The sequence below is a fragment of the Oncorhynchus masou genome, chromosome 12 (assembly GCF_036934945.1).
Source record: "Oncorhynchus masou masou isolate Uvic2021 chromosome 12, UVic_Omas_1.1, whole genome shotgun sequence".
In the NCBI taxonomy this organism is placed as follows: domain Eukaryota; kingdom Metazoa; phylum Chordata; class Actinopteri; order Salmoniformes; family Salmonidae; genus Oncorhynchus; species Oncorhynchus masou.
The window spans coordinates 78783624-78797972 of record NC_088223.1 but is presented as its reverse complement, the minus strand read 5'-3'; the positions used below and the strand labels follow the sequence as shown (position 1 = coordinate 78797972).

General features: G+C 41.1%; 1 protein-coding gene across 1 annotated transcript in view; it reads right to left on the bottom strand.

Moving 5' to 3' along the window:
* arhgef12b (Rho guanine nucleotide exchange factor (GEF) 12b) overlaps nucleotides 1–14349 on the bottom strand; it is a 106383-nt gene that overhangs the window by 56653 nt on the left and 35381 nt on the right. The window contains 2 exon segments of the mRNA XM_064982098.1: nucleotides 2606–2700; nucleotides 3287–3307. Coding sequence (XP_064838170.1) covers nucleotides 2606–2700; nucleotides 3287–3307 — 116 coding nt within the window.

Below are 14349 nucleotides of genomic sequence, written 5' to 3'. Positions count from 1 at the left end.
CATTGTTGCGCAATTAAAGATCAATTCACTGCATTTCAAACAGTCAGGAATAATATAATGAATTCAAAGCTTGTAAAATTATACCTAAGCTAAATATAAGTCTTCCACAAACATAAGACCCACTCATCATTTCATTATTTTATCAAAATAGTTTAACCTGCTTTTTTGCAATTGTCACTGATCTGGCTTTCAAGTCAGTCTACGAAAATGTCCTTTTTGTTACAAGTTAACCATGCACAATGCAGTGCAAATCCACTAATAATGCCCAACATCTGGTAAGTGTCACGTTCTGACCATAGTTCTGTTATTTTATTCTTTGTTTTAGTATGGTCAGGGCGTGAGTTGGGGTGTCTATGTTTGTTTTTCTATGTTTGGTTTCTGTTTTTGGCCGAGTATGGTTCTCAATCAGAGGCAGGTGTCGTTAGTTGTCTCCTATTGAGAATCATACTCAGGTAGCCTGGGTTTCACTTTTGGTTTGTGGGTGTTTGTTTCCGTGTGAGTGTTTTGGCCACACGGTACTGTTTCGGTTTTCGTTCGTTCGTTCGTTCGTTCACTTTATTGTTTTGTATTTCAGTGTTCAGTTCGTTTCATTAAATACTACATCATGAACATTTACCACGCTGCGCTTTGGTCCGATCCTTCTTCCACCTCTGAATGACGTTACAGTAAGAGGCATTACAGAAAATTAACACAGGTTTTTAAATATTTGCATTCTGTAAAGGCTTCCTTCTTTTCTCTCTGTCAATTAAATTAGTATTGTGGAGTAACTACAATGTTGATGATCCATCCTCAGTTTTCTCCTATTACAGCCCTTAAAATCTGTAACTGTTTTAAAGTCACCATTGGCCTCATGGTGAAATCCCTGAGCGGTTTCTTCCTCTCCGGCAACTGAGTTAGGAAGGATGACCGTATCTGTGTATGCTCATTGCACATTCATAAAACACAGACTAGACCGCTAGCACCCTACAGTACGTGGCTAAAATGGGAGGGATTTTGGTGCTGTGCCTGTCTGAAGAGTAGACTACCTCATCACATGACTAGGGCTCAAAGCGCACTATTAACCAGTGTGTGTGTGTTTCATTTTTATTTATTTATTTTACCTTTATTTAACCAGGCAAGTCAGTTAAGAACAAATTCTTATTTTCAATGACGGCCTGGGAACAGTGGGTTAACTGCCTGTTCAGGGGCAGAACGACAGATTTGTACCTTGTCAGGGGGTTTGAACTTGCAACCTTCCGATTACTAGTCCAACACTCTAACCACTAGGCCACCCTGCCGCCCCATCCTCTGCCGCCCCATCCTCATCCTCAGACTCCAGCAGCCATGATGTGTGTGCGAGTGTGAAAGTATTATTGTGACTGTGTGTGTTTGAATGTGTGTATGTACATGTGTGTGTGTTTGTGTTTCATCCTGCTGCCACTCCTGTTTCCCCAGCCTAACAGAAGATAAGCATCAGCCTGGTGCTGGCTGTTAATCTGGTTGTCAGCTGGGGAGCCACGGTGCTCCCATTTGACCCCCCCACCCCAGACCAAACATTAACCCCTAGTCACCAGAGTGGACCTTTAATAACAGGGTCCTTATTCATTTGGTATCAAATGAAAAAAGAGAGAGAGGGAGTACGTGAACTTGGCCAATAAGAAACTATTGTTTTTGTTACAAAACATTTTCCGTTCCCAGGGTCGTATACATTAGTGCACAGCGTAGCAAAACGTTTTGCAACGGAAAACAAAAACGAACGTTTCCTATTGGACACGTCCAGGTAGTCCCATCCTGCTTCGGTTTGTTGTCTTCCGTTTGGTGTCTAGTAGCTCCCTCCTAGGCTATAGCATGTCACCGCAGCATTTATCACATCGACACGCTGCATAATTTACATTCAATTATCTAATGTGTGTGAGTGAGTGAAGCGGAGTGCTACCTACAACAGGATCAATGACACATTTACAGTCTGAAAGGGTCTAATAACAGTGATTGGCTTGAGCTTATATCAGACAATACAGTAACAGTGAAAGAGTTTATTTTCATTTTGAAACAACCCCAATGTGAATTAATGGTCGCTATGAAGTTAGGATTCGCCAATAACAGAAACTCTTTCCACTCCACTTTTTTTTTTTTTTTTTACCTTTATTTTACTAGGCAAGTCAGTTAAGAACAAATTCTTATTTTCAATGACGGCCTATGAACAGTGGGTTAACTGCCTGTTCAGGGGCAGAACGACAGATTTTGTACCTTGTCAGCTCGGGGAGTTGAACTTGCAACCTTTCGGTTACTAGTCCAATGCTCTAACCACTAGGCTACACTACTTAAGGAGCTGTTAATTATTATTCCCATTTAATTTTGTTTATTTGTTTAGTAGCTAATATTGTGTCAAATGGTTATTACAGTTCTCACCAGTAACTGACCGACAGTAATACACTGCACCAACCATGTGGAAAATTAGATTAGACATTGAAATGGATTGAGGTGTGTATTATATTTTGTGCTTGCGCAGTTTGTTCAATGAGTGTATGTTGCAAGTGTGCGCAAGTCCTGTTTTCTGTTTGTTTGTGTGTGCAGGACCTATGTTGTTTGTGTGTGTGTGTGTGTATGCTTGTGCGTGCACACTTACCTGTAGGGTCAAACTCATGCGCAGGTGGGACTGTGTTTTTGTCACTCTTGGGTTTCTTGTCTGGGGGGTGGTCCTTGCTGAGAATGCTAGGGGTCCTGGGAACACACAAACACAGTGCCGGTTTTTAACCAGGCTTTTAAATTTCAATATTGGTGAAAAATGTATACTTAAAATGTCACTCTATTCGTGGAACGACCCCATTATATTATACTTTTAATATTATCTGTTACAATACTCTCTCAGACATACTGTATATTAGACACCTGGGACTTTACCAGACGAAATAGAGAGCCAAATCCCTGCGGCTTAGTAGGAAGACTGCACCATCAGATTCTAGATACGTGAGTCATCTTAACATGCTTATCAGGGTGTCGGGCACGGTATGGCGTCCAAAAGCCTCATAATATCAGGCTAAATCAACTCAAATACAGGGCAGCATCTGAAATGGAACCCTATTCCTTATTTAATACAATACTTTTAACCAGGGCCAGGTCAAATATAGTACACTAAATAGTGAATAGAGTTCCATTTAGGACACATTCTAGGTGACCCAACTCTTAGGGGCATATCATTTATTTTGTGGTAAGACATTCAAGTTTTTGGTTCGTCTGGAGGTCATGATTGTAGTCCTTTGTGATTGACAATGTAGACAAAGATTTGCGAAGCAAGGAAAAAACTGACCTGGTTGCTTTTTTGGAAAACCTGTGAAAACAAAGACGAGAAAGGATTAGAATACTATTATACTATTTGTCATTGGTAACACCCTGTTCTAAGTGTACAGTGCCTTCATACCCCTTAACTTATTCCACATTTTGTTGTGTTACAGCCTGAACTCCAAATGGATTAAATATACTTTTTTTCTTACCCATCACACCCCTGAGTCAATACATGTTAGAATCACTATCAGACAGCCATTTTCTTTCCATAGATTTTCAAGACGATTTAAGTCAAAACTGTAACTAGGCCACTCAAGAACATTCAATGTCATCTTGGTAAGCAACTCCAGTGTAGATTTGGCCATGTGTCTTAGATTATTGTCCTGCTGAAAGGTGAATTTGTCTCATAGTGTTGGTTAGCAGGTTTTCCTCTAGGATTTTTACCTGTGCTTAGTTCTATTCCATTTCTTTTAATCCTAAAAAAAACTCCCTAGTCCTCGGAGATGACAAGCATACCCATAACATGATTCAGCCGCCACCATGCTTGAAAAAATGAAGACTGGTACTCAGTGATGTGTTGTGTTGAATTTGCCCCAAACATAATGCTTAGCATTCATTAAATAAATTACATTTTACTTTAGTTACTTATTGCAAGCAGGATGCATGTTTTGGAATTTATTATTGTCTTTTCACTCTTGTCATTTAAGTTAGTATTGTGGAGTAACTACAATGTTGTTGACCCATCATTTTTCCTATCACACCCATTAAACTCTGTAACTGTTTTAAAGTTACCATTGGCCTCATGGAGAAATCCCTGAGCGGTTTCCTTCCTCTCTGGCAACTGAGTTAGGAAGGACATCTGCATCTTTATAGTGACTACTGTAGGTGTATTGACACAGTGCACCATCCAAAGTGTAATTAATAACTTATTTTCAAGTCATTGGAAAACCTCCCTGGCCTTTGTGGTTGATCTGTGTTTGAAATTCACTGCTCGACTGGGGGACCTTACAGTTAATTGTATGTGTGGGGAACAGAGACGAGGTAGTCATTCAAGAATCATGTTAAACACTATTATTGTACACATAGTGAGTCCATACAACTTATTATGTGTCATGTTAAGCACATTTTTACTTCTGAACTTATTCAGGCTTGCCATAACAAAGGGGTTGAATTCTTATTGATTCAATACATTTTAGTTTGTTAATTTTTAAACATTTCTAAAAACCTAATTCCACTTTGACATTCAGAATAATTTTTTCAACACAGGTTAAATTTCACAAACTATATGGAATTGGACCCCTGTGAGATAAAATGTTTTGTAGCTCTATGTAAGGTTCTGTATTTATCTTCATAGTCAATCTTTGTGTTCTGTTTCATTGTGTTCTTGAACGTAGCTCGGTCTTTCATTTTTGTTAATTGATTTCACCTGTGTTAGTTACTCACCTGGTCTCATCAGCTCCTTATTTTGTTCAGTTTATTCTGTTTGTACCTTTGTGAGATATTGTTTGTTTTGACTCTACTAAGCCTTTTCCTAGCTCGTTTGTGAGAACCAGTTATAGCCTTCAGTCCTAGTTTTGATTCACCTGCCTGTTTGCCTGCCTGTGACCACGATTCCTGCCTTCTGCGATAAACACTTCCCGCTCTAAGAGTGAATATACACCCTTTTCTCCCTGAGTATTCATTATACTCCAGAAGTGTTAATTCAAGCAAAAAGTTTATTGTTCGAGCAGAAATAGTCTGGTTTCCCAGGCCTATACCTAGATTAAAACACATTGGAGAGAATCAATTGAAAGTGCTTTTTGGTCCAAGAATATCCTTAATCTGGGTATCTGAAACCAGCTCCATGTTCAACCTTATATTCTCCATTTGCTACCATGTTTGTATTGTCATTGCATGCTACGTCAAGAAAATGACACTAGAAACATACATTTTATTAAAAGATAAGTATATAAATCAACAGTTCCGGGATAACCTTATTCATTATGATCTAAAAGACAAAACTGATCCTAGATCAGCACTCCTACTCTGAGGCGCTTAATGAAAACATGCCCTGGTCTTCCTTGTCATTTGCATGTTTCTGTGTACTGAGTGACATCATCAGTCAGAGACAGCCAGCTTTTAACCCCCCCCCACCTCTAATCCCACCTTGCCGTCTGTCTCATGACATGCTGCTAACCAGTAGACTGCACTATCATAGGTACATCTTTCATCATCTGCTTACACATCACAGGATCACAACCACCACCATTACTCGAAGGGACCAGAAATGATGGAACACCAGACCCACTTGAATTAATTTCATAATCAAAAGGGCGGTGGTGTGGCGATGCCAACATAAGCCCCATGTCCTCAGACACTTTCTTGGTCCATGTTGTTCCACTGGTTGGCATATCAACATGCAGATCCCTATCCAGATGCCTAAGTCTGAGAGATAGGAGGTGGCTGAGTTCTTCATATAAATAGCACAGGCCCCTCTATCTCCACCTCCTCCCTTCTTCCGCGGGTGGTTTTTGGTTTTGTTGCTGTTCCTTCCCTCAGACAATGGGGCCTGCACTTTGAACAATGGCGCTCACGTCAAAGCCAGCTTACTACATTGCGGCATTGTGGGACAGATTCCCGGAAACAGAGAGCGCTTCTGGCAGGCCTCCCATTTCCTGAATGTGGGAGAAGGGGGGATGAGAGGGGAGATTGGAGAGGAAAAGAGGAGGGGGATGAGTGGGAGTGGGTATCTTTCAAAGCAGGCAGGAGGGGGCAGGATTTGGAGAATCCTGTGTTAGTACCTAGGCTGCAGAGCTCGTACTTGGAAATCTCTTTCGACACAGAAAAAAACATAGCTCAGTCATGGACAAATCATGGACAAAATCCCTAATATATAACATTTACCAAAAACACTGTGATACACCTTTCCACTGCTACCACCTTGGATTTAAGAAAAACACTTCTTAATAATTGAAATGGTAATTATTTTATTCAACCAAATAGCACAGTTGTTAAAGTAAATTAACATCATTCAATTTAAAAAATCGGACATCAACCCAGTCATATTGAACCCCTGCCAAATAGAGAGACATGGGATTCACTACTATACTGTCTCGGAACAGGAGGAGTTATTAAACTGGTTATCCTCTGATGTGCCCTGGGGAGATTAGGAGGCAGGCCAGAGGATATACTGTCTGGGTGAGGACAGACATCAGTCTCACTGGGTGGTGGCTAAGCAGCTAGTGCAGCTAGCTTTGGGTAAGAAAGGGATTTAGCTGATATTTAGATACTTAAATGCAGACTCATTCAGAATGGAGAAGAAGAGACCTAATGGGTATGTTGAAAGCCTGCGGGGAACAACGTGCTTGTTAGCTTACAAGGCAGATCAATGGGAAACACAAAGATTCAAGTGTAGTGAAATTGACTGCTAGCCTTTAACAATTAGCTGTTAGCTTTAACAGAGAGTTAAGTCCTGCCGCAAGTAGGTTTTAATTTATTCAGAGTTCATTTTGACCATGTTATAAAATGAATTCCTTAAATTAAATCATCTTTATCAATACTCCATTTATTGTCTACTTTTTGTCTACAAGCCAAGCTCACATCATATAGCAAGAGACCACTCAGAAATGGACAAGCATTTAGCATTGCTAAATGCTGAAAGGTGGTGGGAAATTGTTTTTAGATTGTCTTCGAACAGAAAGAAATGTAACATTAAAAATTACTATGGTAATATGGTTATCTTGAAATAATTGAATGATCCTCTCAATTTATTACATGAAATTCTAAAGAAAATGGGGTAAATTATATATTTTTTTATTTTCTTTATTTATTTCACCTTTATTTAACCAGGTAGGCAAGTTGAGAACAAGTTCTCATTTACAATTGCGACCTGGCCAAGATAAAGCAAAGCAGTTCGACACATACAACGACACAGAGTTACACATGGAGCAAAACAAACATACAGTCAATAATACAGTATAAACAAGTCTACAGTGCCTTGCGAAAGTATTCGGCACCCTTGAACTTTGCGACCTTTTTGCCACATTTCAGGCTTCAAACATAAAGATATAAAACTGTATTTTTTGTGAAGAATCAACAACAAGTGGGACACAATCATGAAGTGGAACGACATTTATTGGATATTTCAAACTTTTTTAACAAATCAAAAACTGAAAAATTGGGCGGGAAAAACTATTCAACCCCTTTACTTTCAGTGCAGCAAACTCTCTCCAGAAGTTCAGTGAGGATCTCTGAATGATCCAATGTTGACCTAAATGACGAATGATGATAAATACAACCCACCTGTGTGTAATCGAGTCTCCGCACTGTGCAAGCGATAATATTGAAATGGAAGGAGTATCAGACCACTGCAAATCTACCAAGACCTGGCCGTCCCTCTAAACTTTCAGCTCATACAAGGAGAAGACTGATCAGAGATGCAGCCAAGAGGCCCATGATCACTCTGGATGAACTGCAGAGATCTACAGCTGAGGTGGGAGACTCTGTCCATAGGACAACAATCAGTCGTATATTGCACAAATCTGTCCTTTATGGAAGAGTGGCAAGAAGAAAGCCATTTCTTAAAGATATCCATAAGAAGTGTCGTTTAAAGTTTGCCACAAGCCACCTGGGAGACACACCAAACATGTGGAAGAAGGTGCTCTGGTCAGATGAAACCAAAATTGAACCTTTTGTCAACAATGCAAAACGTTATGTTTGGCGTAAAAGCAACACAGCTCATCACCCTGACCACACCATCCCCACTGTCAAACATGGTGGTGGCAGCATCATGGTTTGGGCCTGCTTTTCTTCAGCAGGGACAGGGAAGATGGTTACAATTGATGGGAAGATGGATGGAGCCAAATACAGGACCATTCGGGAAGAAAACCTGATGGAGTCTGCAAAAGACCTGAGACTGGGACGGAGATTTGTCTTCCAACAAGACAATGATCCAAAACATAAAGCAAAATCTACAATGGAATGGTTCAAAAATAAACATATACAGGTGTTAGAATGGCCAAGTCAAAGTCCAGACCTGAATCCAATCGAGAATCTGTGGAAAGAACTGAAAACTGCTGTTCACAAATGCTCTCCATCCAACCTCACTGAGCTCGAGCTGTTTTGCAAGGAGGAATGGGAAAAATTTCAGTCTCTCGATGTGCAAAACTGATAGAGACATACCTCAAGCGACTTACAGCTGTAATCGCAGCAAAAGGTGGCGCTTCAAAGTATTAACTTAAGGGGGCTGAATAATTTTGCACTCCCAATTTTTCAGTTTTTGATTTGTTAAAAAAGTTTGAAATATCCAATAAATGTCGTTCCACTTCATGATTGTGTCCCACTTGTTGTTGATTCTTCACAAAAAAAATACAGTTTTATATCTTTATGTTTGAAGCCTGAAATGTGGTAAAAGGTCGCAAAGTTCAAGGGGGCCGAATACTTTCGCAAGGCACTGTATATACGATGTGAGCAAATGAGGTGAGATAAGGGAGGTAAAGGCAAAAAAAGGCCATGGTGGCAAAGTAAATACAATATAGCAAGTAAAACACTGGAATGGTAGATTTGCAATGGAAGAATGTGCAAAGTAGAAATACATATAATGGGGTGCAAAGGAGCAAAATAAATAAATTAAATACAGTAGGGAAAGAGGTAGTTGTTTGGGCTAAAATATAGGTGGTCTATGTACAGGTGCAGTAATCTGTGAGCTGCTCTGACAGTTGGTGCTTAAAGCTAGTGAGGGAGATAAGTGTTTCCAGTTTCAGTGCTTTTTGTAGTTCGTTCCAGTCATTGGCAGCAGAGAACTGGAAGGAGAGGCGGCCAAAGAAAGAATTGGTTTTGGGGGTGACGAGAGAGATATACCTGCTGGAGCGCGTGCTACAGGTGGGAGATGCTATGGTGACCAGCGAGCTGAGATAAGGGGGGACTTTACCTAGCAGGGTCTTGTAGATGACATGGAGCCAGTGGGTTTGGCGACTAGTATGAAGCGAGGGCCAGCCAACGAGAGCGTACAGGTCGCAATGGTGGGTAGTATATGGGGCTTTGGTGACAAAACGGATTGCACTGTGATAGACTGCATCCAATTTGTTGAGTAGGGTATTGGAGGCTATTTTGTAAATGACATCACCAAAGTCAAGGATTGGTAGGATGGTCAGTTTTACAAGGGTATGTTTGGCAGCATGAGTGAAGGATGCTTTGTTGCGAAATAGGAAGCCAATTCTAGATTTAACTTTGGATTGGAGATATTTGATATGGGTCTGGAAGGAGAGTTTACAGTCTAACCAGACACCTAAGTATTTGTAGTTGTCCACGTATTCTAAATCAGAGCCGTCCAGAGTAGTGATGTTGGACAGGCGGGTAGGTGCGGGTAGCGATCGGTTGAAGAGCATGCATTTAGTTTTACTTGTATTTAAGAGCAATTGGAGGCCACGGAAGGAGAGTTGTATGGCATTGAAGCTTGCCTGGAGGGTTGTTAACACAGTGTCCAAAGAAGGGCCAGAAGTATACAGAATGGTGTTGTCTGCGTAGAGGTGGATCAGAGACTCACCAGCAGCAAGAGCGACCTCATTGATGTATACAGAGAATAGAGTCGATCCAAGAATTGAACCCTGTGGCACCCCCATAGAGACTGCCAGAGGTCCGGACAGCAGACCCTCCGATTTGACACACTGAACTCTATCAGAGAAGTAGTTGGTGAACCAGACGAGGCAGTCATTTGAGAAACCAAAGCTGTCGAGTCTGCCGATGAGGATGTGGTGATTGACAGAGTCGAAAGCCTTGGCCAGATCAATGAACATGGCTGCACAGTAATGTTTCTTATCGATGGCGGTTAAGATATCGTTTATGACCTTGAGTGTGGCTGAGGTGCACCCATGACCAGCTCTGAAACCAGATTGCATAGCAGAGAAGGTATGGTGAGATTCGAAATGGTCGGTAATCTGTTTGTTGACTTGGCTTTCGAAGACCTTAGAAAGGCATGGTAGGATAGATATAGGTCTGTAGCAGTTTGGGTCAAGAGTGTCCCTAAATGCTAAATAAAGCTAAATGCTATAGCCTTGGCAATGCAGCAATGACAGCCTAAAGAAAGCTTTACATGTCAAGCAAAACATCATCACTGATGAGCCACTGCAGGTAACATTAAAGTTCTGTGGTTGTCACATCCCATTGCCTCCCTCCTGAATCCACTTATACGTTTCTCCTATGAGCAATGTCACCAAATACGCTTATTACTAAGACAGAGAACACTTCCCATCCACTTTGATGCTACTGACCTGACACAAGTGAACCAGGTAAAGGAAAGAAAACAGCACCAGAGTTCTACGGAGGGATGCACACAAGGAAGTTCATTTTCTGCCAGACCCACATGTAGAGGGTTGAACACCATTCCTGCATCACCTCAAACATGCCTATCTCACCGGTCTGAGACACATGTAAACGCTTTAACGCTTCACTGCAGTGGAGTCTCTAAAACTCTTACAATAACAAATGGAGTGCCAAAAAGTGCTCTCACTCAGTGGTGCCTGCTAAGCTAAATTAAGCTTTTTGTGAAGTGTGACGGAGGTAACAAGTTTGCCCAAGGGGCCTGGCAAGTGGACACTGCCATTTTATAAGAATTTTTTTCAAAACAATACTGAGAAGAGGGGGGAAAGTGATAAAGTGCATAGAGAGCAACAGCACTGCAGCAGTAGGACTCGAAAAGGGACGTCTTTGGGAACTGGCCTGATCCCTTTCGGTGTAGACAGGCTACAGGGCCAGAGATGCTTAACCCTTTTCCCTTGTGTTGGATCCAAAGCACACGTTTTTCAGAGAGAAGCTTGTCGTGAATCACCAGTTCTGGCTACTTCTTTCATTTCACTCTCCGTTCCATATGAGGTCACATTTTGAGGAGGAGTGGCATTTAGAAAGAACATCCAGTTTGGGGGTAAACTTCATGCCTCCTCAAGTATTGCAACTGCCCATCGAAACTGATTCAAGTACACGTTGAGGATCCCTGTGTTACAATAGAAAATGGTCTACTTGAAACATCACATTTGACCTGTACTCAGCCCGAACCATAAAACTAATTGAAGTGGATTTGAGGTGAACTCTGCCAGCCTCGTAAATACCAGAATGATTACCGCTGCGCTATCATGATATCCGTGCAGCAAACATTCATGGAAGCTTTTGGGATCAGGCAGCTTGCGAGGCTAGAACTCTGCTGCTCTGCTCACAAGACAGGTGAACCTGGGCTTGTGAGATAAGACAACTCGTCTTGAACATATTGCCTCCTCCACTGAACACACCAGAGCACAGCACAGTCTGACCAACAGAATATAGCATTTGAAGAGATAAACAGTGGTGAATTTACAACAAGGGGGGACAGAGAGAGAAAGCGAGAGCGAGAGAGAGAGAGACACAAGGACAAGGGCCTTCTACACCATCAAAAAGAACATACCCTAATTTGTATGTCAAATTGTCTGTTTAAAAATACATTAATCAGTTATACAACCCATTGCCCTTTATGTTTGTGAGGTCTGGGGTCCACTCACCAACCAATAATTCACAAAATGGGACAAACACCAAACTGAGACTCATGCACGCAGAATTCTGCAAAGATCCTCTGTGTACAACGTAAAACACCAAATCATGCATGCAGAGCAGAATTAGGACGATACCCACTAATTATCAAATATCCAGAATTGAGCCATTCAATTCTACAACCACCTAAAAGGAAGTTATTCCCAAAACTTCCATAACAAAGCCATCACCTACAAAGAGATTAACCTACAGAAGATTCCCCTAAGCAAGCTGGAACTGGAGGACAGCAACACAATTAGACCCAAACAAATCACGAGAAAACAAAAAGATAATTCTTTCCAATGTGTCAAGTAATTAACAAAAAAAAGAATAAAATGGAATGCTATTTGGCCCTAAACAGAGAGTAGTGGCAGAATACCTGACCACTGCGACTGACCCAAAATTAAGGAAAGCTTTAACTATGTATAGACTCAGTGAGTATAGCCTGCCGTAGAAAGACCTGGCTCTCAAGAGAAGACAGGCTATGTGCACACTGCCCACAAAATGAGGTGGAAACTGAGCTGCACTTCCTAACCTCCTGCCAAATATATGACCATATTAGAGACACATATTTCTCTCAGATTACACAGACCCACAAAGAATTTGAAAACAAATCCAATTTTTATAAACTCCCAGGTTAAATACCACAGTGAGCCATCACAGCAGCAAGATTTGTGACCTGTTGCCACAAGAAAAGGGCAACAAGTGAAGAACAAACACCATTGTAAATTCAACCCATATTTATGTTTTTATTTTCCCTTTTGTACTTAAATTATTTGCACATCTTTACAACACTGTAATTATTATGACATTTGAAATGTCTCTATTCCTTTGAAACTATAACATTTACTGTTAATTCTTTATTGTTTTCTTCACTTTTTTTATTAATCTATTTAACTTGCTTTGGCAATGTAAACATATGTTTCCTATCACAATAAAGCCCTTTGAATCAAATTGAGTATACAAGGAAAAAGAAAGAGATTGAGTTCTGGAAAAGTACAGAGTACAAATCATTATTACAGAGTGAGAGTAGCCTGGAGTACATGCCAGGCATGTCTGTCTACGTTCAGAGAAAAACTACCTCCAGGCAATGACCTGAGGGAGCACAATATCAATGTGATTTTCTGGATTTTTTTCCCCTCATTTTGTCTGTCATAGTTGAAGTGTACCTATGATGAAAATTACAGGCCTCTCTCATCTTTTAAGTGGGAGAACTTGCACAATTGGTGGCTGACTAAATACTTTTTTTGCCCCACTGTATATTGTACGTTGAGACTATTGGGATGTTATTGCTGAAATACTTACTACAACTCCATTTGTGGTACTGCATGCACAGTGGTAAGATTATAATGCACTTGAAGAATTCAACATCAACATTGGAACAGAGTACTGTGAAATCATTTATTCAATTGGGGCCGTACTCATTCAAAACAAAGCTGTTTATTTGGTGTGGCATACACAGGAATGCTAACTGTATCTAGGGAAATTCAAGTTATTGGCCTTGAAAGGGTATCTGAAGACCCTCTAGTCCCATTCAACATAGGTCAGGTCAGAACAGACCACACACACACACACAGCGGCAACTCCCTTATCCCTGCACCCCCTCTTTCACCATCCCTCATTCTCCAGGGCCTGAAGGGGGGAGCAGGCACTCCCCTCTCTTTCTGCCCCAATAAGCCTGATCAGAGTGTGCATCCTGACGCGGCTTGGGGATGTACATTTCTTCACGCTACACTGTCTGTTCACGTTTTATTAGCGTAGCCAGGGACTGCTGGGGGTGTGGAGAGGGGAGAGAGAACGATAAATCCCCGAGAAGAACAGACAACCAGCCAGCCCCTGAGAGAGACTAGCCAGCAACTCCATATCCACCATGTTTGATCCCTTTAGGCAGGCAGGGAAGGCAAGGCCTGGTCTTGTTTCCACATAGCTAGGCTGTAGGCTAACACAGTAGGTTTGGGGGTGAAATGCTTGATGATAAGTCGTTTTTGTAGTGCCGGGACATTTAAACTGTGCTTTTATGAATAAATGAATGTAATATTTAACTTATTGTTTAAGGCAGGTCATCAGCTTGGGGGGAGAAGAAACATTGGAGACATGGCAATGAATAATGTATTGACCCATTAGAACCACTAAAGTCACATGAGAAGTTGAACCTCTGTGGGATACACTGGAGGGGGCACGGACACATCCCTGCTGCACCCCTAATAAATATGTATTGAATAGAGAGATTCGTTTACAAGAGGAAAATGTGTTCCACCATTACAATGTAAAGCGCTTTGAGCACTTGGAAAAATATGTATTCTTTATTTATTTAAGAGTGACATAATTCATTCAGTTTGTGAAGCACGACATAAATCCAATCTATCATCATCCTAATAATCCATCCACTTGACAGGTGTTGCATATCAAGAAGCTGATTAAACAGCATGATCATTACACAGGTCAACCTTGTGCTGGGGACAATAAAAGGCCACTTTAAAATGTGCAGTTTCGTCACACAACACAATGCCACAGATGTCTCAAGTTTTGAGTGAGCCTGCAATTGGCATGCTGACT